This window comes from Boleophthalmus pectinirostris, unplaced genomic scaffold, assembly GCF_026225935.1.
Source record: "Boleophthalmus pectinirostris isolate CB_2022bp ecotype Guang Dong unplaced genomic scaffold, ASM2622593v1 HiC_scaffold_3, whole genome shotgun sequence".
NCBI classification, from domain to species: Eukaryota; Metazoa; Chordata; class Actinopteri; order Gobiiformes; family Gobiidae; genus Boleophthalmus; species Boleophthalmus pectinirostris.
This window is the reverse complement of record NW_026571299.1, coordinates 13429634-13451289: the sequence shown is the minus strand read 5'-3', so window position 1 is coordinate 13451289 and position 21656 is coordinate 13429634. Positions and strand designations below refer to the sequence as shown.

General features: G+C 35.6%; 1 protein-coding gene across 1 annotated transcript; it reads left to right on the top strand.

Annotated features, from left to right (window-relative positions):
- The first annotated feature begins 9118 nt into the window (after positions 1–9118).
- si:dkey-43k4.5 (potassium voltage-gated channel subfamily S member 2) lies at positions 9119–21222 on the top strand. Its single transcript, XM_055160743.1, has 9 exons — positions 9119–9362; positions 10266–10399; positions 11147–11311; positions 11792–11963; positions 12999–13082; positions 13481–13642; positions 14362–14445; positions 19307–19399; positions 20827–21222. The coding sequence occupies exons 1-9, from the start codon at positions 9192–9194 to the stop codon at positions 21220–21222; spliced, it is 1461 nt and encodes a 486-aa protein (XP_055016718.1). The 5' UTR covers positions 9119–9191.
- The last annotated feature ends 434 nt before the right edge of the window (positions 21223–21656 follow it).

Sequence of the window (21656 nt, the reverse complement as noted above, 5' to 3'; positions counted from 1 at the left end):
TCACTTTATTTGATCAACTTTGAGTCTAGAATTATTCAACTCAGGCTACAGAAAGTGTAGTTATGTCTTACATGTTTAATCATGCTTGAACTGTAAACTATATATAATAATCCACAATAATTACTGTACTGACTTATGGTCCAGTACAAGAAAGATGGAAAAAATACTTTAGGGAGTCAGTATTTATCATTAGTAGTTTTTCTTTGTAGTAGTAGGAAAATATGGCTTATTTTTTCTGCTCTACTATAAGATTTGAGCTGTAGAGGGTTGAATTAAGAAGTCATTATAGACACAAACCAAATATTTAAAGGGCCCATATTGCGCTATTTCAGATCTATGTTGATAAAAAAGGTAGCTGTTTACTTACTGCTACTTACGCTTCATGACATCACAAGGTGGAACAGAGCATTTTGAGCTTTGGAGATGTAGACAGACTAGTAATAAAGGGTTACTCAAACGTGTGAATGAAACAAAACACAACTCCAGGTCTGTTTTTGAAACAACATTCTAACATGACTTAAAGCTCACAGAAGTAAATTTTGCATTGTATATGACTTTTACATTTTTTGTATTCTGTTATTTATTTATTGCAACTTGTACTTTTTTACAGTATTGTACATTTAGAATACTTTTTGGGGGATCATTCTGATTTATGGATTGCATACATACATACATATAGACTACGGTTTGACTACTATGGTACTATCCTTATATTTTTTACATAGTTGACTCTATATTTAATAAAGACACTAGTATGAAGCCATAGTCTCATAACTTGACTTGTTTATTTGTTTGTCTTGTGGAGTGTTTTCCGGAGCTGTGATTTCAGGCGGACGTTTTTCTTGATGCTGAATTATAGATCACTTTATTTCTGTGCATGATGGCGTCTCCCTGGAGAGCTCAGTGTGGGTTCATCATGTGATTACAGCCACGAGAAGAGCGAGAGAGAGACTGTCCCACCATTTACTGTGTCCTCAGCTGGAAGATAATGAGTTAAGGGGCCCATGTTACACTTTTTATGATCTGTTATAATGTTGTTTCCTCATCACACCTGGAGTTGTGTTTTTTTTTGATTCACAGATGTTTAACACACAAACCTGTTCAACCTTGTGATGTGCTCCACTGTGTTTTTAAACTCCATACACCTTTACGAGAATAATTTGAACAATTTCAGACCTGGAATTGCCCTTCTCTACTAAACAAAGGGTAAAAGCCAAGGGATCTGTTAACTTGAAAACTACTGCTTCATGACATCACCATATGGAAAAGACCAGGGGTGTCAAACTCAAATTCACAGAGGGCCAAAATTAAAAGCTTGGACTAAGTCGTGAGCAAAACAAAATATTTATTGAAAATTTCAACAACATCTGCATGTTTTCTCTTACTTTGAGATATGTAATATTAAACCTTTTCTTATTAATATTATTCAAATTATTAAAATTTCTTCTTAATAATAGTTTTGCTTAAACACTGAACCCAGAGCAAGGATAATATAAAATAATAAAAATTTTTAAATAAATAATGTCTCTATAGTCTATCTGTAGCTTTTGCACTTTTTTCAAATGTTTTTTGTTTTTTACACACAAGCCAACAATCAGTCAAAAATTACAACTTGCTTCAATGAAAATCCAATCTTACGAGCATCTAATGAGTGTCAACAAGAGTGGTGGGGGCTATTAGCGGACTGACGCATTTGCAAAGCATTCTGGGATTCGTAGTATTAGTGGTGCATGTGCCATACTGACGCGGCAGCCGGCGGGCCAGCTCTAATACATTTTGATATGATCTTGCGGGCCAAATATGATTATATCGTGGGCCAAATTTGGCCCCTGTGCTTTAGTCTGACATGTGTGGAATAGACTATTTTGAGTGATGTAAATGTAGACAGACTAATAATAAAGGATTACTCAAACATCTGTGAATGAAACAAGGCACAATTCCAGGTATGTTTGTGATAATGTAACAATATTCCAACATGGTTTAGCTCACAAAAGTACATTTTGCATGATACAGGATACTGTGGAAAAAAAGAATCATGATTTTTGTTTTCCATATTGAGTGTCAGGATCACTACAGTTTTTATTTCGTGTTGATATGACCAATAATTCCAGAGAAATCCTTATTTAAAGTTTGGATTGCGTTTGTATAATATATTAAGCCTGTTAGCAGCAGACACACGTGCCTATGCTCTACTGCTATTAACAGAAACAAATACAATGTCTGTGCACTAAATTAGGACTCAAGTTTCACTCATAAACAGTGAGAAAATAGTCCTTTACTTTTTTGTAACTTGTATTATAAAGATGAGAAGCACCAGAGGAGAGAAAGAGAAGGTGAGGAGCTGGATCAGAGAGGGAGGGGAAGTGGGGTAGACGGCTGTGCACACAGAGCCAGATGGAGAGAGACATTGGACTTTTAGTTAAATTGTTAAATTGTGCAGATTTAAGTCAAAACTTGTGAAATGTGAGGACTCATAAGGAAACGGAAATGCGCTGTGGCCCAGACTGCTTTTTCCTAAACAAGACAGCATTAAATGCTTGTCAGCACCAGATGCTCTCAAACCTGTTAACCTGATTAAAATGTGCTTGCCTTTTCATTGAGAATGACCAAAGTTGAGATTGCAATCTATCAATCTTACAATTTTTGGCACAGCTCTAATACAGGAACTTTAAAGTAAACTTTGTACATGTACTTGTACTTTTGTACTTCTACTGCAATAATATATATTTTATTCTATGTAGTTTGTAAGTAGCTTGATATTATCAGTTATAAATAGTTTGAACAACTTCCTCCAAGCTGTGACTCATCGGCGATCGTGTGGAGGAGAGTCTCTTCGGTTTCCAAATGTGTGTGCTTTTTGGTGGTCGTAGTAAATCTAATTTTAACTGCTCCTCTCAATGTATTTGATGAGACACTAATCGGCTAGAGCAGACATTTTAATGCTGACTAAAGCCACACTATGTACACTGGTGTAGAGCCAAAAGCTTTTAGGAGATTCCCTGACCCATGTCGATCACAAAATTACTTCATAAAAGTCAAGTGTATAAAATAATTGCATTATTATGGCATCTATTAATGTTGTTGTTTAGCAACACTGGTAAGACTAAAATTTCAAAGTCGATTTAGATAAGGAGAAAGCTTCATATTTATTTCTATATCAAAATGAGGATTAAACTTTTACTTTTTGCTCTTACCATGTGGTCTTGTGCTAGTTCTGACATAGATACGGTTTACTATTTTAAAATAATTCAGGAAAAGTCAACATTTTTCCTATTTGTGTGTTTTTGTATTTGTGTTAGTTTGTGTTGGTATTGATACCAACTCAAACTAAGACCTACTTTTAGTTTATTTGATCTTATTTTGGTCAACAAAATTAAAATAGGTTGTTTCACTCAGTCAAATCAAATACAGGGCCAACTTTTTAGTATTGAAGCATCTTTTCATTATTGTTATTCTTTTTTTTTTATCAATTTAAATTTTGTGGTGTCCAGTCCTGGTTTAGTCCTTACTAGTATAATTAAATCAAGATCAACTTCTGGTTATGGTCAGTCCAAGTATAAAGTTGACACTTGACACTTCTAGTCTTTGAAGTTCTGGCTGCTAGCTCAAATTCATTAGTCTGGATGTCAACTAGTTTAGTTTTAGTCATTAAAGGTGCACTGTGTAACATTTCTAGCAACATTCCACCTGCTTGTCTCCATGGAAATGTTAATACTTTGTCTAGAATGTTCCACAGTATAGATTAAACCTCTCTATCACGAGGGAGACAAGCAGGTTTCAGCACTTTGCTACATTACAGGTCAGATCTGTGGAGAGTCGACCCTATTCGCTGTAGCAATTAATGTATTTTTGAGCAGTAGCAACACCTGTAATGAATAAATGGTAGATGTTTAATGTCATACCATGGAACATTCCAGGCAAAGCAATAACATCTCGATGGAGACAAGCAGTGCCCCTTTAAGGAAGACTAAAAAGTAGATTTGTGAACGTGAAAAGTGAAAAGGACATAAAAGTTTAGTTGTGAGAGTATTAAAGAAGTATTTGAGTTATACGGTGCCTGTGATTAAAATAGTGGAGTAGTTTTCTGGAGCCAAGTCTTGAAACACCGCCCCCTTACAAAGATTTCTGTACTCCCACCTGCAATTGTCCAAATGCACCAAGTATTCATAACAAGATAAATCATGTCAAATGCGTTAAGATGTTGTGAAGTTTATCCAATTTTTTCCAAAGCTGCCCAAAAGAGGATTGAGCACAATGACCATCTTACTGCCAAAGAATTTAATGCTGTCCAGCAAGTGGGCAGATCAGTTGTAATCTGTTCTCCAGTAAATATACAGTTTGTTAAAAATCGAAAATTCGGTTCTGAAATTTTATTCAAATGAGTTTTATTGCTATGAGTTTTACAATAGTGTTCATTTAAAGTCCCTGTACTTCATTATTTTCCATGTATTTGAGCAAAATTGTCCCATTGCAAGTATAAGTATAAGGTAAAAATAAAAGCACTGTGTTCTGTCTGCATCTAATTGTAACATGTTTTATTGTCCAGTGATCAGGAAGAGCACTGTTACCAGGCTAGTTGTTGTTAGCTTTACTGTGATAGCAAAAATCTACTATGGTGTCAGAAAGTTGTGCTCATAATCAGTGTTGGAATGGAAAGTAATCAAATATATTTACTGAAAATACATATTCTGAATATTCATTTTGCATTGTTGTATTGTGGTACAGATACTTTTTCATTTGGAAGTATTCAGAATGTAGTTACTTTTCTTAAATCAAAGGAATACGTAGTACTTGATTACGCAATTTTGGCTTTGGAATGCATGTTTTCAGTTTTTAACAACAGCGTGCAAATGCAAATGTTTCTTCTCTAATTCAGTTAAAATTATTAATATTTTAAATTAACAAGAAAATAAGCGGTTTGTAATTCTATGTCATGTGTTTGGTGTAAAAGTATTCAAAGTACTCTGATTAGAATACAAAGTACATTTTAATGCAGGCATTCAGTATTCTGTACATAATTAATTTTCAAAGTATTCTTCCCATCACTACTCGAAATGCATTAGGTTAAGTACAAACCGCTTTGTTTGTTTTTAAGCAAAACCCAGTACAGTGCCAATATTACGTTCCCATCAAAACCATCATGAAGGCTGTGTTCAGTTTCATTTACTTCTCCTGGAAATTTTTTTGTTCTAGAGCTTAGTAAACACAGGAAAATATTGTAAATGTTTTCTTGGTTTGTTTCACTGACTGTCCAAGGTGTTACCATGAAAAACACTACATAATACAAAATAATATCAGACTAGAGCTGTAACTACATGTCCAAAACCATATTTCAGTCTGGTAACCTGTCTCGCTTCATGGCCGGCGTGTGCTCCGTCTAATCTAAAGATGTATTTCTAGCCGTTCGCTCATACAAAGTGCATCAGGTAAAGTGTGCCTATAATGTAATTGAATGGACTTGGATACTGCCTAATTGCTGAATGTGAGGAAATGGTCCAGTGAATCTCAGACTGGTGTTAACCTAAAGTGGGGCTAATGCGGTTTTAACTCTTCGTCTGCCGCTTAACCTTTCAGAAGTTAATAGTAGAGAAGGGAGGAAAGAAAGAAAGAAGATTTTAAAGTCCAAATAGGTGGGAGAGTAAACCAATAAAATACTTGATGCTGTTGGAGTAGCCATTGCAATATTTGTGTTCAGGTGGGCTGAGAGTGAATTTGCAAAACTTGATCTAAAGGTCTCTAGGCATCTCTGAAATAATGTTTTAGTGATATTTTAGACCTGGGCTAGGATTACACAGAAAGCAAAATGTTTTCTTTAAAGATGCACTGTGTACATTTTCTGGTTGACGGTCCATCAAATGCTTTTCTCCATGGAGATGTTATTGCTTTGTCGCTTGAATGTTTCAGTTTCTATCATCATGGGGACCAAATCAGACCAAGTTAAGAGTCAGATCCATCAGAATGTCTGTGTTTCTAGGTATTTTTGAGCTAGAAAACCACCTGTAATCGAATAAATGTAAGATCGAGCTTTTTAATATCATACTGTGGAACAAGACGGTAACGGATCTCAACCCAAAAAGTTACATAATGCACCTTTAAATGAGCCATGTTATTATAATTTTTCCTACTTTATTGATCCACAAGGGACATAATTTGGACACAGTAGCTCGCACATCACAATAAATATAATAAATAAAGAGCAAAAATATAAATGGCAATAATAAATCCAAAGTAAGTAGCCAAAAAAGGAGAATATAAAAACTATAGTAATGAAGTAATATATCTTTTGGCTATATATAAGAGGTTGTAAGGAGAAAGCACTCAAAGGGATTCATTCATACCTGAGTAATCTTTATTCTCCTGCATTCTTGTTCTCCTGTCCTTTGTTGTCCAATTTCATTTTCTTAATTGGTGCTACAGTTAGGAAAAACAAATCTGCTTTTCTTTAGTATGATCTGCAGCTATCCATAACAATGGGCAGGCAGAAATCGGTTCCTCATACCTCACTGGGCCCCTCAGTTTTCATTGACTTGCTTCCGTTATTAAGTGGTTTTAGATCGATATTCTGATTTAAAATGTCTGAAATAAAACATAATGATCCATGAGTGTCATAGATTATAACTATATAGCAGACAAAAGCACAATATGTCTTCTTTAAATGGTATAATAGAGTACGCCTTGAGTGGGATATATTGCTGAAGTAAATAAACAATAGTAATTAAACCAATTTATGCCACAGACTCAATAACCCAAGAGCGCAGAAACTATTCTAAATCTACAGTATTGCTAAAAAAACATGAGCTGCAATAAATAAATGGCAGAATGAACCACTTTAGTAGTTACTTTGCATCTGTAAGGAGTCATATAAGTAAGTAATTAATTAAATCTTATCTTTTACAACTCAAATGTCATGATGTAGCTAAGAAATAAGCACAAATTTCCAACTAAATAAAAATAAAATATTGGTCCAGCTTTCATATACTGAACTATAAGTTGATGTAGTAATTATTGTGACAGGCCAACTATAGAGATGAGTTTAGGGTAATCATAATAAAGTTTAACATGCAATTCTGAGTAAAGTTCACTTTGATCTACAAAACTATGCAAAGGACAATGGTGTGAGCCAAGGTCAGACTGAAGAATAGTTGCATTTTGTGTGGTGAAGTGTCATTTTTCTGACTCTTTATTTTGTCACAAGTTGTAATCAGATCTTCATTTGCGACAGAACCCACAGAGGGCAGTTTGGGTTTGGACTGGACCAGAATAAACATTGAAAATCTGCCAAAATGAACCATCTCTTCCTCATTGTTTCCTTATATAGTGTCGTCTAAAGATAAAACTGGAAAGGCTATTTGTAAAAGAGTCATTTTTGTCACTAAACCTGAAATGTAATAATAATAATGATAATATTCATTCACCACAGTGTTTATAATCATTTATACTGTTCACATGTTAGCTGATATCAGTTCATACTAAACCACTATAAGACTGTAGCTCCCATGTAAAGCTAGCTACAATTCAGATCACATTTCCAATTTATCAATACGTTGTACTCTGAGAGACGAGTATCTGAGTTCATACATTGTCCTTGATCTTAATATGTTGTATACAATATTAATTTAGTTGTCAACAGTGGTGAAAAAGTACTCAATTTTGTTACTTTCTATAGATATGTCATTGCTCTGCCTGGAATGTTCCACAGTATGACATTAAACAGCTTGACTTTACATTTACAGGTGGTTTTATAGCTCAAAAACACCTAGAAAAACAATGAGCACAGTTGGCCCTTCCATAGTTTGACACATTCCATGGAGAAAAGCATTTGAGAGACCATTCATCAGAAAAGTTACACAATGCACCTTTAAGTAAATGTACAGATACTGAAGCAAACAAGAATTCAAGGAAAAGTATTAAAGTACTTAAAAATGTACTTACATAGTAAAAAGCACTATTTAAGCGCATATTTTGAGGTCTAATAAGACTCAACAAGGATTTGTGCTGAATCTTGTTCAATAGAATCAGTTGAATCAGTTTCTTAGCTGTTTTTATTTGTATATTTTTATTTTCTTAAACAGTGAATGTGATTTAAAAAGACATAAACCCTCAGCCTTTTCATCTCAATAGAAATACTTTTACTTTTCAGTCCAGTTCAAAAGTATAGTGGACTAGAAAGTACAGATACCTGCTCTCAAGTGAAGTGAAGTAAAACTAAAAAATATCTACTTTAAAATGTACGTAAGTCAAGTACAGATACATAAAATGTATATTTAAAGGTGCACTCGGTAACTTTCTGAATGGAGGGTCCACAGTATGATATTAAACTAAACTATTTCCTCAGAGACAAGCAACAAGCCAATTTATATTTGTGGAGAGGTGGGCCCACTTGTAGTATAATACATATTTTTCAAGGTATTATTTTATTGTAAAACAAATGTAATTAAATAATAAGCAAGTTTAAAATGCTGGACTCTTCCCAGAAAAGTTACATAGTGCACTTTACTACTTTTATACTTTTATTTTGTTACGTTCCAGCACTGCTTGTCAGCACACATTTTATTACTGTAAGTTGTGGGGCTGACTGTGGAAGATTGTCTCAGTTCACACCTATAGTGCAATATTCTCTACCATATTGACTGACTTTGCACGGCATTACAGCAGCAGCGAACATAATTTTATTGCTTTATTTAATTTGGTAAGCTTGATTTAATAGCTTTGAAATACATCTTGCTACAGCCTTACGTTTTTCAATTCTATTACAGACCACATATTTATATTTAATACACAAATACACTGCATATTTAGACTTCTCATTCTCTTAAACGGAAACTGTCTGCTCTGCTGTGTTTTTAAACCCCATGCACCTTCACTAGAATCATTTTGGATAATTTCAGCCCTGGATTTGCCCTTCCTTACTCAACTAAAGGTAAAAGGTAGCTTGAAAACTACTACTTAATGATATCATAAGGTGCAAAAGAGCATTTTGAACTTTTGAGATGTAGACAGACAGAATATGAAGAATAATGCAGCGTTTATCAAATGTGTGAATGAAACAAAACACAATGCCAGGGAGAGCAAATTTTGTACAATAAGGGACCTTTAATCAGAACTTGATAATAAAGTTTTGAATTACGTTACCAACTACCATAAAAACGTGCTTGTTCAGTATTTGACCCTCTGCACTGTCCCAGGTGGAAATGGTGAAGGAGACTCTGCCCAGTTGGGTCCAGTCGGACTCAGAGGACGGCCTGGTCCATGTGAACGTCGGGGGGCTGAAGAGAAGCCTTTGCTCCAGCACTTTAAAGAAGTTTCCGGACACCAGACTGGGAAAGCTACTGTCCTGTGACTCTGAGGAGGACATACTGCAGGTCAGTACATGACTTCTAGAGATGAACAACATTTATATTGCCTTTAAAGGCGCACTGTGAAACTTTTCTGCTGGAAGGTGCTTTGCCTGAAATTTTTATGCTGAAATACTTTAAAAGATCTGCTTTCTTTCTGTGAGTGGGATCCCTTCTTCAGAAATCTGACTTGTAACTTACGCTAGGGCAGATGCCACCTGTTGTTGTGATATTTAGATAGGTATGTCTAATGCCCTGCTATGAAATATTCTAGGTCAACTTCATCTCCTTGTTGACAAGCAGAGGACAATCCCCCTCTACAAAAATTACATCGTACATCTTTAATTATTCCACAATGGATCAAACAAATTGGGCTGCAACCCTGATTAGTTGTCAGTTTTTTGGAGATTTTTTTTCCGATTAGTTATGAAAAAGTTGGGAAGAATACATGTACCGAGAATACATACTGTACTCTGAATACTAATTTTGTATAACTGTATTTTGGAATAGTTACTTTTTCATTTGGAGGTATTCAGAGTACAGTTACTTTACTAAATACATTATTGTACTGGATCAAACAATTTAGGCTTCAAACTGCACAACAGAGAGAAGAAAAGAAAAAAAAATAGAAAACACTGCTCTTGTGGTGAATGCATGTGCCATTTTTTCCATCTCCAATTAGTGATAAAGGCGTAATAACAATCAAACAAACAGATCTGTTTTTATCATTTACGTATCAGAATTTGTTACAAAATACATTTTAATGCAGGTATTCAGTATTCTGCATCTAAATATATGTTCAAACTAATCTTTCCATCACTGGCCTCATGTTATATATTTCAACCAGTTTAAAGGAAAATATGACACTCTCTTGAGAAAATGTACAGATAAGTAGTATTTTTGAACCTGCGCTTTCACTTCTCTATGCAGGTGTGTGATGACTACGACGTGCAGCAGAAGGAGTTTTACTTTGACAGGAATCCTGGCCTCTTCCCGTACGTCCTTCACTTTTACCAAACTGGAAAACTGCACGTCATGGAGGAGCTCTGCGTCTTCTCATTCTGGTAACAGCATGATACAGCACTTTGTCTTTAGTTCCATTTATGTAAACAAACTCAAATTTATCAGTAGATATTTTAAAGATGACAGAAAGTTAAAGCAACACTGTAACTTTCTGGAGATAACATGTCACCTGCATGATTCCATGGAATTAGAAAGTTAAAGTCATACTTTGGAACATTATCCCTGCTTTAAAGGTGCACTGTGTAACTTCTGTGGAGATGTTATTGGCATTAAACATATCAATCTTGCATTAATTCAATTACAGGTGTTCTTATTACTCAAAAAATCTTAAAAAAACATGCATTCTTTCTGTGAGTGTGCTCGACTCTTCACAGATCTGACCTGTTAGTAGGTTTGTCCATGGAAGTCGGTACGTATAATAATGTGGGACATTCTGGCATTTAACTAGACACTAGTTTTCTCACAATTGCAGTTCATATTTCCAGACTATTTGTAAGATTTTGGTAGTTTTTTGGTTTGCTATGTTTTCTAGAGATAATAATTTTAACCTTCTACAACTCAGATGTTATCATAGCGCAGGAAAATAGCCAGAATGTTCCCACTAGCTCAAAGAAAAAGTCCCCAAAGTTAAATATTGTCCCCCAAAAATAATTGTTCCATCTATCATGTATTGAATGATATGTCGATATTGTATTTACCGTGACAGGCCTACACTCGACCAACCATTATAAACCGTACAACAGAAACAAATACATTTTGTAGAAGTTGCTTTCTTATGTATTTCTCAGTCAGGAGATCGAGTACTGGGGCATCAACGAGTTCTTCCTGGACTCGTGCTGCAGTTACCGTTACCATGACCGCAAACTGGAGAGCAGCCGCCACCGGAGCTGGGAAGATGAGAGCGAAGTGAGCAGCATCGATACCTCCGTGGACGAGATCTCCGACTTAAACAGGTCCTCACACACTGCCTTTGTCTGTACTGTATTTCACTGCTACAAGATATATTTTACATTTTGGACCGGTCAGGCCGTTCTACATTCTGTTCAAATCCAGAAGGGACTGGAACCAAACAGTAGAGGGTGAAAATCCTCCACAGCTGCTAATTTGAGTCCCTCAGTTTCAGAAAACATCTCTCCAAAATTCTTGCAACATAGCTAACTAAATATATAATATATATTTTGAGCTTTGGAGTTGTAGACAGAGTAATAATAAGTCCAGGTATGTTTTTAAGGAGGCAATAACATTCTAGCAAGGCTTAAATCTAGCAAAAATCAGTTTTGCGTAATATAGGACCTTTAACCATCTCTCCAGATTGGCTGACTGTCACTGGACTCAGTAAAATGCACACAGTTCTAAATTCATGTATGCATTTTGATTCATTTGCAATAATTATCTTCTTTGTTTTGACTTTTGTTGTGGTTGTTTTGATCCAGAGATATGCAGCATTTCCAGGAGGTACGATACGGAAACATGCGAAAGTGTCTGTGGCTGACGCTGGAGAACCCAGGTTACTCCATCCCCAGTAAACTGTTCAGTCTTCTGTCCATCGGAGTGGTGCTCACCTCCATTGCCACCATGTGCATCAACAGCATCCCAGAGTACCAGGTCAGGCAAGAGTGATGGAAGGTAGCAAAGTACAAAAGTAAATGTACAATACTTAAGTTCAAATCTTAGGTATCTGTATATTATTTAAGTGCATTTTTACAGTGGATACTTTTTAATTTTACTTAACTGCATTTGAAAGCATGTATCTATACTTTCTCCTCCACTACATTTTAGATCTGTACTGAAAAGTAAAAAGTGCTTTTCTGTATAGTGTGAGACCTGTTGAAATGGCTGATACTTAAATTTTAGCACATTTCATTTGAGTTAACAATTCAACTTTGAGAAATCCAAACCCACAAATGCTCAAAAATGGCTGAAAAAATTAAGAAATCAATAGAATCAAATAATATCAGCCAAATTCTTTATGAAAATCACTACATTTCAGCCTTAAATTGTTCTAAAAATCTCTTTCTTTTCCTATTCACCTGCAGTGTCTCTCTTTAAATAATTCATAGATTTATTATTGAATTTTGAAGTGCAAAACTAAAACAGAAAAAAAGAAAATCCAATAGTGAGGAACTAAATCAGCAGAGTCAACATAAAATACTTGACCACTGCACACATTTTCAAACAAAAATGTTCCTACTGCTCAGTTTCTGCTTCATTAACAATTACTCTTATCCAATTTTCTCACATTTTCAGTGTAGGAGTATTCAGCTCCTTTCATATTTCTTATTTAAAATATCTAATAGTTAGAAAAAAACTGAAAATGTACTGGTCACAATCCCGAAATAAATGTGATAAAAGAATCTATCAATCAACCCCCTACCCACATATTATAGTCATAGGTTTTGTAGGTATTACAGTAAATATATATAACACGAGAGAATACAAATTCCCCTTAAAGGTTCTACATTACGCAGAATTGATTCTTTTGAGTTAGAATGTTGTTTCCTCATCAAAAACAGACCTGGAGTTGTGTTTTCTTTCATTCACATGTTCACATAAAACATAAAGTAGCATAATATGGACCCTTTAACTTGTTACTACAAAAGAATCAGCACCACTTTATGACTATTGCATGTCTTATTACAGACATTTGATAATGATGGTAAGCTTATTGAAGACCGTACTATGCAAATTCTGGAGGTGTTTTGCTCCTGCTGGTTCACCTTTGAGGTAAGTAAAAAAGTCTTATCAAATTTCTGTAACAGTTGAAGGTTCATTGTATAGTGTTTTTGGTGGAGAGTCCGTCAAATTCTTTTTTCTGTGGAGATGTTATTGCTTTGTCTGGAATGTTTCACTCTGTGGTATTTAACCTTTCTATCTTCATGGAAACCAAACCAGGCTAAGTTACAGGTCAGATCTATGGAGAGGCACAGTGAGAGTGTCTGTTTTTCGAAGTATTTTTGAGCTATAAAACCGCTGCCAGTTGTAATAAATGTAAAGTAGAGCTGTTAAATGTCATACTGTGGACCATTCCAGAGCAATGACATATCCATAGAAACAAGCAGGTGACGGAACCCCAACCAAAAAGTTACATAGTGCAAACAAAATGACATCTCTCTCTTTTTGAGGTGGTGACGCGGCTGCTGCTGGCCCCAAACAGGAGGAAGTTCTTTCACCATCCTCTGAACATCATCGACATGGTGTCTGTGGTGCCCATCTACATCACTCTGCTCTTTGATATGACTCTGGGCTCCGAGTCTGAGCTTGGAAACATTGGACGACTCATTCAGGTACTTCATTTCATTAAAATAAAGAGCATCAGAATAGCATTATGACTACAGAGAGGTTTAGTCTGTAACATACATTCACATCTATTCATCATGTAGAAGGGGCATGACAAGTTGACACAATGAGAGTGGAAAACATTGTGAAAGGGGCTCAGAAAAAATGTATGAAATCAGTTGAAGTTCAAATTGATTTGTTTGGAAGAAAATACATTTTTATCTATTCCCAATTGCACTGAAATGTAAGAAAGGCTTTCACACAGGGCCATGCAGCGCTCATGCCAGTGAGATCAAATTAAATGTTGGAGCTGCTTAATGCTTAATGTTTAATGCAATACTTTTTTTTATTCAGTAAATGATTTGTTTTATTCCATTCATAAAAGATTTCCCCAGTGGATGATCACTGAGTTTTGACCATTTTCTGTAGTTTGCACAAATTTTTAGTGGGGAGAAAAAATTAACAATTTATTTTCGGACAAAATCAACTAGCCCTAAGTGAACATTAAATGAGGATCAGATTTTGATGGTTATTGTTCCAATAAGTCCAGAACATAAAATAAAATTTCCAAAACTACAGCCCTTTGTCAGTAGTTTTATCATAATGTGCATCACTCACCCAAATTCATGCAGATTTGCGTTTCTTTTATTATCAAGCATTGTATTGTAATCCTTCATTTTCAGAAAACATTATTATTTTAGAAAACATGGTATATTTCTGTCTCCAGGTGTTCAGGCTGATGAGGATTTTCAGAGTTTTGAAACTGGCCCGACACTCAACTGGACTCAGGTCTCTGGGGGCAACGCTTCGGGTGAGACCTTCAAATCTGATGTATTTATTTTTATTCAACCAGGGAAAGAGACCTGGCCAAGAGATCCGCTGTGAAGGAGGTAAAATATCAGGTTCCCTTTTTCACACGTAATATAAAAATTTATTTAACCAGAGATCAGCAACATATCAAACGATTTAAATAAAAAACAAAACACAATTTACACAAAACAAATTGAGTTAAAGGTACACTGCATAACTCTTTTTTGAACCCTACCATCACCTACCACCTGTCACCATGGAGATATTATTGCTTAAAGAATGTTCCAGAATATGGCATTAAACATATCTATCTAGAAGTCATTTATTGTTTTTATTCCTCAAAAAGGCCTTGAAAATATGCATTCTTACTGTGAGCGGGGTTGCCTCTCCACAGATCTGACCTGTAACCCTGGCCTGGTTGTGCCATGTGCTCGTTTTTACAGAGACAGATAAAGTTAATGCCATACTGTGGAACTTTCTCAGCAAAGCAATGACATCTCCTACAAGACAATCAGTTAAAGGTGTATTACTCAACATTTCTGGTGGAGTGTCAGTCACATGCTTGTCTCCATGGAGATGTTATTGCTTTGTAAAGTTCCATCGTATGACATTAAACACATCCATCAAGCATTTATTCATTACGGGTGTTTCTTTTTCTCATAAATATAAGTATTCCCTCTGTGATTAGGGGCGACTCGCCACAGATCTGACCTATAACGTAGCCTGTAGTTGTCTCCCTTGAGATAGATTGAGGTTTAATCTCTACAATGTGACATTCTTGACAACGCAAAAACTATAAAAAAAAACACAAGACAAGCAAATAACGGACCCTCGTCCAGAAAAGTTGCACCTTTAGGTTACATAGTGCACCTTTAAGTATTGTAAATTGTAAATTGTCCGAATGGCTGAAAATGCTGTGAAGTTCAATTACCACGTTTCTTTTTTCACATGTGATATTAAAACACGGACTGGGAATAACTTATTGCATTTTGACATTTTGATATTTGACCTTTTGAAGATGACAAAGCTAAAGGTTACTTCTTTGATTTGCATCAGACACGCTATTAATTTTAATCAGAGTTGTTTTTTATTCTCATCGAACCAAACCTAGAAAACTACCTCATGTAAATCTAGTTTTACACCTTACTTTGGAGTACATTTTATATTCAAAGGGAACATCAAAATGGTTTTCGCAACAGAGAAATCTCTAAAAAAGTTATTAAAGGTCCAAAACTGACTCTTATGAGCTTTTAGTCATGTTAGAATGTTGTTACCTCCTCATAAACATACCTGGAGTTGTTTTGTTTCATTCACACATGTACCATACCAACTGTATTTATAAAGCACTTTAAAATTTTTACTGTTGGCCAAAGTGCTGTACACAAACACAGGACAGACAATGACAATCACAGTAGAAGAAAATATATGGTACACATACAATACAGCTACTAAAAAACATAGAAAACAGTAATATACTCAACAAGAAATATACATGTTACTTACTAAAAGCCAGTGAATAAAGGTGCATTTTTAGGAGTGATTTAAAAACAGGTACAGACTCGGCCTGTCTAATCACAAATGTTTGAGTAATCCTTTATTTTTAGTCTGTCTTTACCTTACAAAAAAGGCAATAAGAGCAATCACATTATCAACTTACAACGAACCAACCAATGCATTATTTATACACATTCAAATTCTGACATTTTACGATTTAGTCGATCATTACACTTTGAAAATCATGTTCAAAGTAAACAACAATCTCTTGTCAAAATCATGACAGAATATGTTCAAAATCAGAAATGTTAAAGCGTTGGACCTCTGGAAAAACTATACAGAAAACCTAAAATTGTGCACCACTCTTCTTCCATTTCATAAAGAAGTTTAAATGTTTAACTCTGGGCAGACACATGAATTACGAGACTTAGTTTGCACTGTTACTGATTTGTTTGTTTCCTCTTGCTCTATTTATGAAGATGAACTGGTTTCAAGATGATGCTGTGACAGGAATAAAGGGTAAAGGCAGAATAAGCTCAAGCTTCAGCCTACACCTTATCGGTCTGTGTATGTTAAATATGACTGTGTGTGAAATAATGTCAGAATATACTTGTGACCAAAATAAATTAATCAATCAGTCTTCATTTTCAAAGCTCAAAATGCTCTGGTCCACCTTGTGATGTCCTGAAGAGGTAATTTTCAAGTTGCCTTTTGTTTAGTAGAAGTTTAGTATTCCAGTTCTGAAATCATCCAAATGATTCTAGTGAAGTTGGTGCAATTTTGTATTACCACATGAAATCACAAGGTGGAACAGAGTGTTTTCTGTTTGAGAGAAGAACTCCGGATAAACATGCAGGGTTTGTGTGTTAAACATGTGTGAATGAAACAAAACACAACTCCAGATATGTTTGTGATGAGAAAACAACATTTTAACATAGATCAGCAGAAAATAGTGTAATATGACCCTTGAAAGAAGTCTGAATTTTCAAAAAATAAAGCTTGACATGTCCTAACTCTTTCACTCAAGTAGAAAATGTAATAGTTTGACAGATGGTAGTGAAATATGAGTTGCGGTGTGAATTACATGTTGTGGACAGACTAAATAGAGGAGCGCAGTAGTAGGTTGTGGTGTATCTGATTTTGCTCCAGCTACAGACCTCTGCGTGCTGATCAATACAGTGTACAGGCAGGATTTCACACTGTTATTGTGCGGACAGAGTGAAGGAAAAAAAAAAACAATGATGCGCCTGGAATAAAACTACTATAAAATGCAATCCAATGTAGCATGGAAATGTAACCAAATAATATAGGGTTGTATTTATAGGCACTAAACAAGCCCATTTTTAAAGATGCACTATGATATGTCACTGCTTTGCCTGGAATGTTCCACAGTAGGGCATAATCTCCATGGAGACAAGCAGGTGGCATCAAAGTGAAGTTACAGATTTGTGCAGAGGTGACGCTGCTCATGAGATTCAATTCAAGACTTTTGTGTAAATAAAACAAAAAAAAAAACTAAACAAAAAAAAAAGAAAGAATCCTTGTTTTTCTAACATTTCTAGCAGTGATCTCCATGGAGACAAGCAGCTGATGTCAGACCACGTTACAGGTCAGATTTATGGAGAAGCGATGCTGCCCACAAGATTCAAGGTTCAAGTTTTTATTGTCAAAAATAAAGCAATGAAAAGAAAGAATGCTTGTTTTTCAAGGAATTTCCAGCAGTGATCTCTACAGAGACAAGCAGGTGGCGGCAAACCAAGTTACAGGTCAGATTTGTGGAGAGACAATGCCGCTCACAAGATTCAAGATTTTATTGTCATTGTCATTGTCATAGAAAAGGCAAGGCAAGTTTATTTGTATAGCACAATTCCTATACAGTAAGTAATTCAAAGAGCTTTACAGAATAAGAAATACATTACAATCACAAATCAAAACATAAATAATCATCATAAAATTAAAAAAGAGAGAGAGACATTAAATGAGAAAGGAGAGCGCTGACTCTGGGCACCAGCAGGAGGCCGGTCCCTGAGATCCTCAGAGTGCGAGATGGTTCATTATGTATCACTAACATGTCAGAGAAAAACAAAGAAAGAATGCTTGTTTTTCAAGAAATTCCCAGCAATGAAAACTGTGGCACATTCCTGCACTTTAAGCCACTACTATAGGCTGCACTGATGGATAAAGTACTCAATATTGTTACTTAAAAGTACAGAGACAGGGGCAAAAGATTACTCAAGTAAAAGTAAAAGAATCATATGAAAAAATCTGCTTAAGTAAAACTACTGAAATCCCTGTTTAAAAATGTACTTTAAGAGTAGAAAGTAAAATAATTTTGCTGAGATTTTTTGAACAATGAAAGCATCAAATGTAGTGGTTTTGATAAAGATTTGAGCTGATTTCTTAATTTTTCTAGCTGTTATTTTTGTGTATTTAGTTTGCTCAAAATTGGTACGTTAACTCAAATGAAATGTGCTACAAATAAGTAATTTCAGCAGATCTCAAACCATAAAGAGTCCAAAATCTAAAATGTAGTGAAGTAGAAAGGACATATAGCTGCTCTCAAATGTGGTAAAGTGAAAGTAAAAAGTATCCACTGTAAAATGTATTTAAGGAAAGTACAGATACCTAAAAATTTTACTTTTTCTTTGTTGCGGTCAATCACTGACAGGCTGCAGTGGTCTAGTCCTGGGACAGACTGATGGACATGTGACCTGACCACCTATAACAGTTACACTAATATATTCTAACAGGCATGAAGGTTGAAATGTCTAGCCTAAGGGCACAGCAACAATTAACATATGTTTGTAATGTTAAAGTGCCAAGCGTTTTGTTTAATTTATGTTGTAAAGTGCGTTATGTAACTTTCTTCTAGAGTAATGCATTATAGAAATACCACACAACCCCCTTTACACTATGGTAAAAATGTTCTGACGTGAATGAAGAGGCTGAGAGTAAAAAAAACAAACAAAAAAACAAACAAAAAAACAGACAAACAGCTAAACCTGAGTTAAAAATGTGAAAATGTAGAAACAGAATTATGGAGATTGTTCAGTATATGATAGACAGAACAATTACTTTTGGGGTCAATATTCATCATGAGTACTTTGTCTTTGGAGTAGTTGGTACTTGTAGTAGAGTTTTTGTTCTTTTTCTATATTGTGATTAGATTTTATCTGAAAAGGGTTGAATAAATAACTTCTATGACTCTTTATAATTCTAAATATTTCCTAACTACTAAAGTATTTCATTCTGCTGTTATATTGTTTATATTTACAATTTAGTCTTTTTGGGCTAATCCTGCCTTTTGAGTTATTCTGTTAAATATTATCGTTAATAGTCCTACTTGTAATTGAGCTTTTCTCCTGCAGCACAGTTATCGTGAGGTGGGGATCCTGCTGCTGTACCTGGCTGTGGGAGTCTCTGTCTTCTCTGGCATCGCCTACACAGCTGAATATGAGCATGTAAGGACAAGAGTTTTACGCACTATGGCTCATTTCTGCAACGTCAACCCCATTCAGTATTCTTACGATTCCATGATTCATTTTTTGGGAAATTTAATGGTGCACAACAAAACTCTTAATAAAAAATTCTTGCAATATTTTCAGTTCTAAATATAATTGTCTTGGTTCACCACATTTTGACTTGAAAAAAAGTTCAATGTAATTAAAGCCACAGTATGAAACTTGTAAGCAATTTATTTTCACTATCGTTATAATATATTATGATGTGTGAGTGACAGTCTCTAAATAATTTTTCTTGTGAATCAATAAAGTTTGCCTTAAGTCTAAGTAAGTCTAAAAATAATTTTTAATCGCATTTAAAAACTTCTGCGTGCTGTGAGCTCCGAGCATCTTCATAATCTAAGACTAAGTGAGGATCTTATGCTTGTTTCCATGGAAAAGCTGTTCCTTTGTCTATAGTCCTACACAGTATGGCATAAAACTTAGGGATGGGCATGATTTGACTAATTGATAATTCAGTTCACACAGTTCATTTTCAATCGACAAACCGAATGTAGGCTGCTGTGCGTACTGTAAGGAGACGAGGCTACGTTTGACAGCGCAAACACTGGAGTTGCGGCCTCATAGTCTCACATTTCAGCTCTGGCACCTCCTTGGAGATCACTGTACTACTCAATGAGTGCATTTACATGCACATCAGTGTCCCGGGTATGATTGGATTTTTTGAGTATTCTGGTTTGGTCATGGTGCATGTATATACAGTATACCGGTTACTGCAACATAAAGTTGAGCGCGCATGTGTCCAAAAGACAAACACTTTTCATGCCAACAGTAGCCAAAATAAATAAAGTGACCAACATAAATAAAGTGAGTGAAATGACTGTTAAATAAAGAGCTGCACTAAACCTGCACACGTGTGATCTCTGAAAACATGAATCATCTCCAACGCGATAGAAGCACAGAATAGACTCACCATCAGCATCATCAACCTTTCTCTGTCACAGAAAGAACACTCATATTCCACTGAGTCATGTCCTTTAGTTTGACAGAAGCTGACTACATCAGTACACAAGGAAAGAGCTGTTTTTAGTTTATGGTTTTAAGTTTTGTTTCTGTAAAACGTAAACAAATGAGTGCAAAACTGTATTAAACACATTATAATCTCAAACGGGCTGATGTGGCTCTATAGTGGTTATGGTTTATATGTTGTAAAATTGAGTTTATTTATGTAGATTAGTAATAGTAATTATAATGATGATAATTTTAATATAAAAACCTCATTAATTCTCCCGACGATTGATTAAGAAAATTGTATCAAATGCCCATCCCTAATAAAACTGAGAATTTTTGTAAAATATCATAAATATCTTACCTATTATGTTTTTCTAGTTTAATGCTACTATTCTAAGCATTTTTGTTGTTTACAGAATGTGGGTCTGGACACGATCCCCGCTTGCTGGTGGTGGGGCACGGTGAGCATGACCACAGTGGGCTATGGGGACGTGGTTCCCGTCACTGTGGCGGGTAAACTGGCTGCTAGCGGCTGCATTCTGGGAGGTACCCTGGTGGTGGCGCTACCCATCACCATCATCTTCAACAAGTTCTCACATTTCTACAGACGACAGAAAGCTCTCGAGGCTTCTGTGAGGAACAACAATCGCGGGAGCTGTGACAATGTGGGCGAAACAGGCTCGGACATAGATATAGACGACATAGAAGAAGACGATATTGACTTTGAGGATGAAGGTGGGGTTATCAACTATAGCTTTGTGGAGCACCCGCCGTACACCACAGAAAAGAGGAAGGACGTACATGAGCTATGATGAGACTCTTGGACAAAACTAAACGCTAAAACTCAGAAGACAAACTAGACAGTACTGGACATGGTGGTGCTGGTCCCAAGCTTGTCGTGAAGGTGCTTGCGTTCTTTTAGCAGACGGATCCATTTTTGGGATTAATTTGGATGAAGATGAAGGAATCCTGGCCCTGTTTATAATCTGTTCAGATGTTTAGTTTAGTTGTGGTAGTAGTATGTGGTAAGTTTCAAAACCAATTCTATAGCTACCCCATCGCAGCCAAAGAGTTTGAATGTTTGGATAATTTTTCAGGTAGTTACATCTGACCATGGGCCTAACCATAGACTGTATACATAAGTGAAAATAACTAACCCGCTAGCCGCTGCATTCCAAATAGGAAGTAAGCAAAGGGGGGTGCGTCTGACTCCACTGACTCTGTTTCCAGTTGACTTTGACAATAA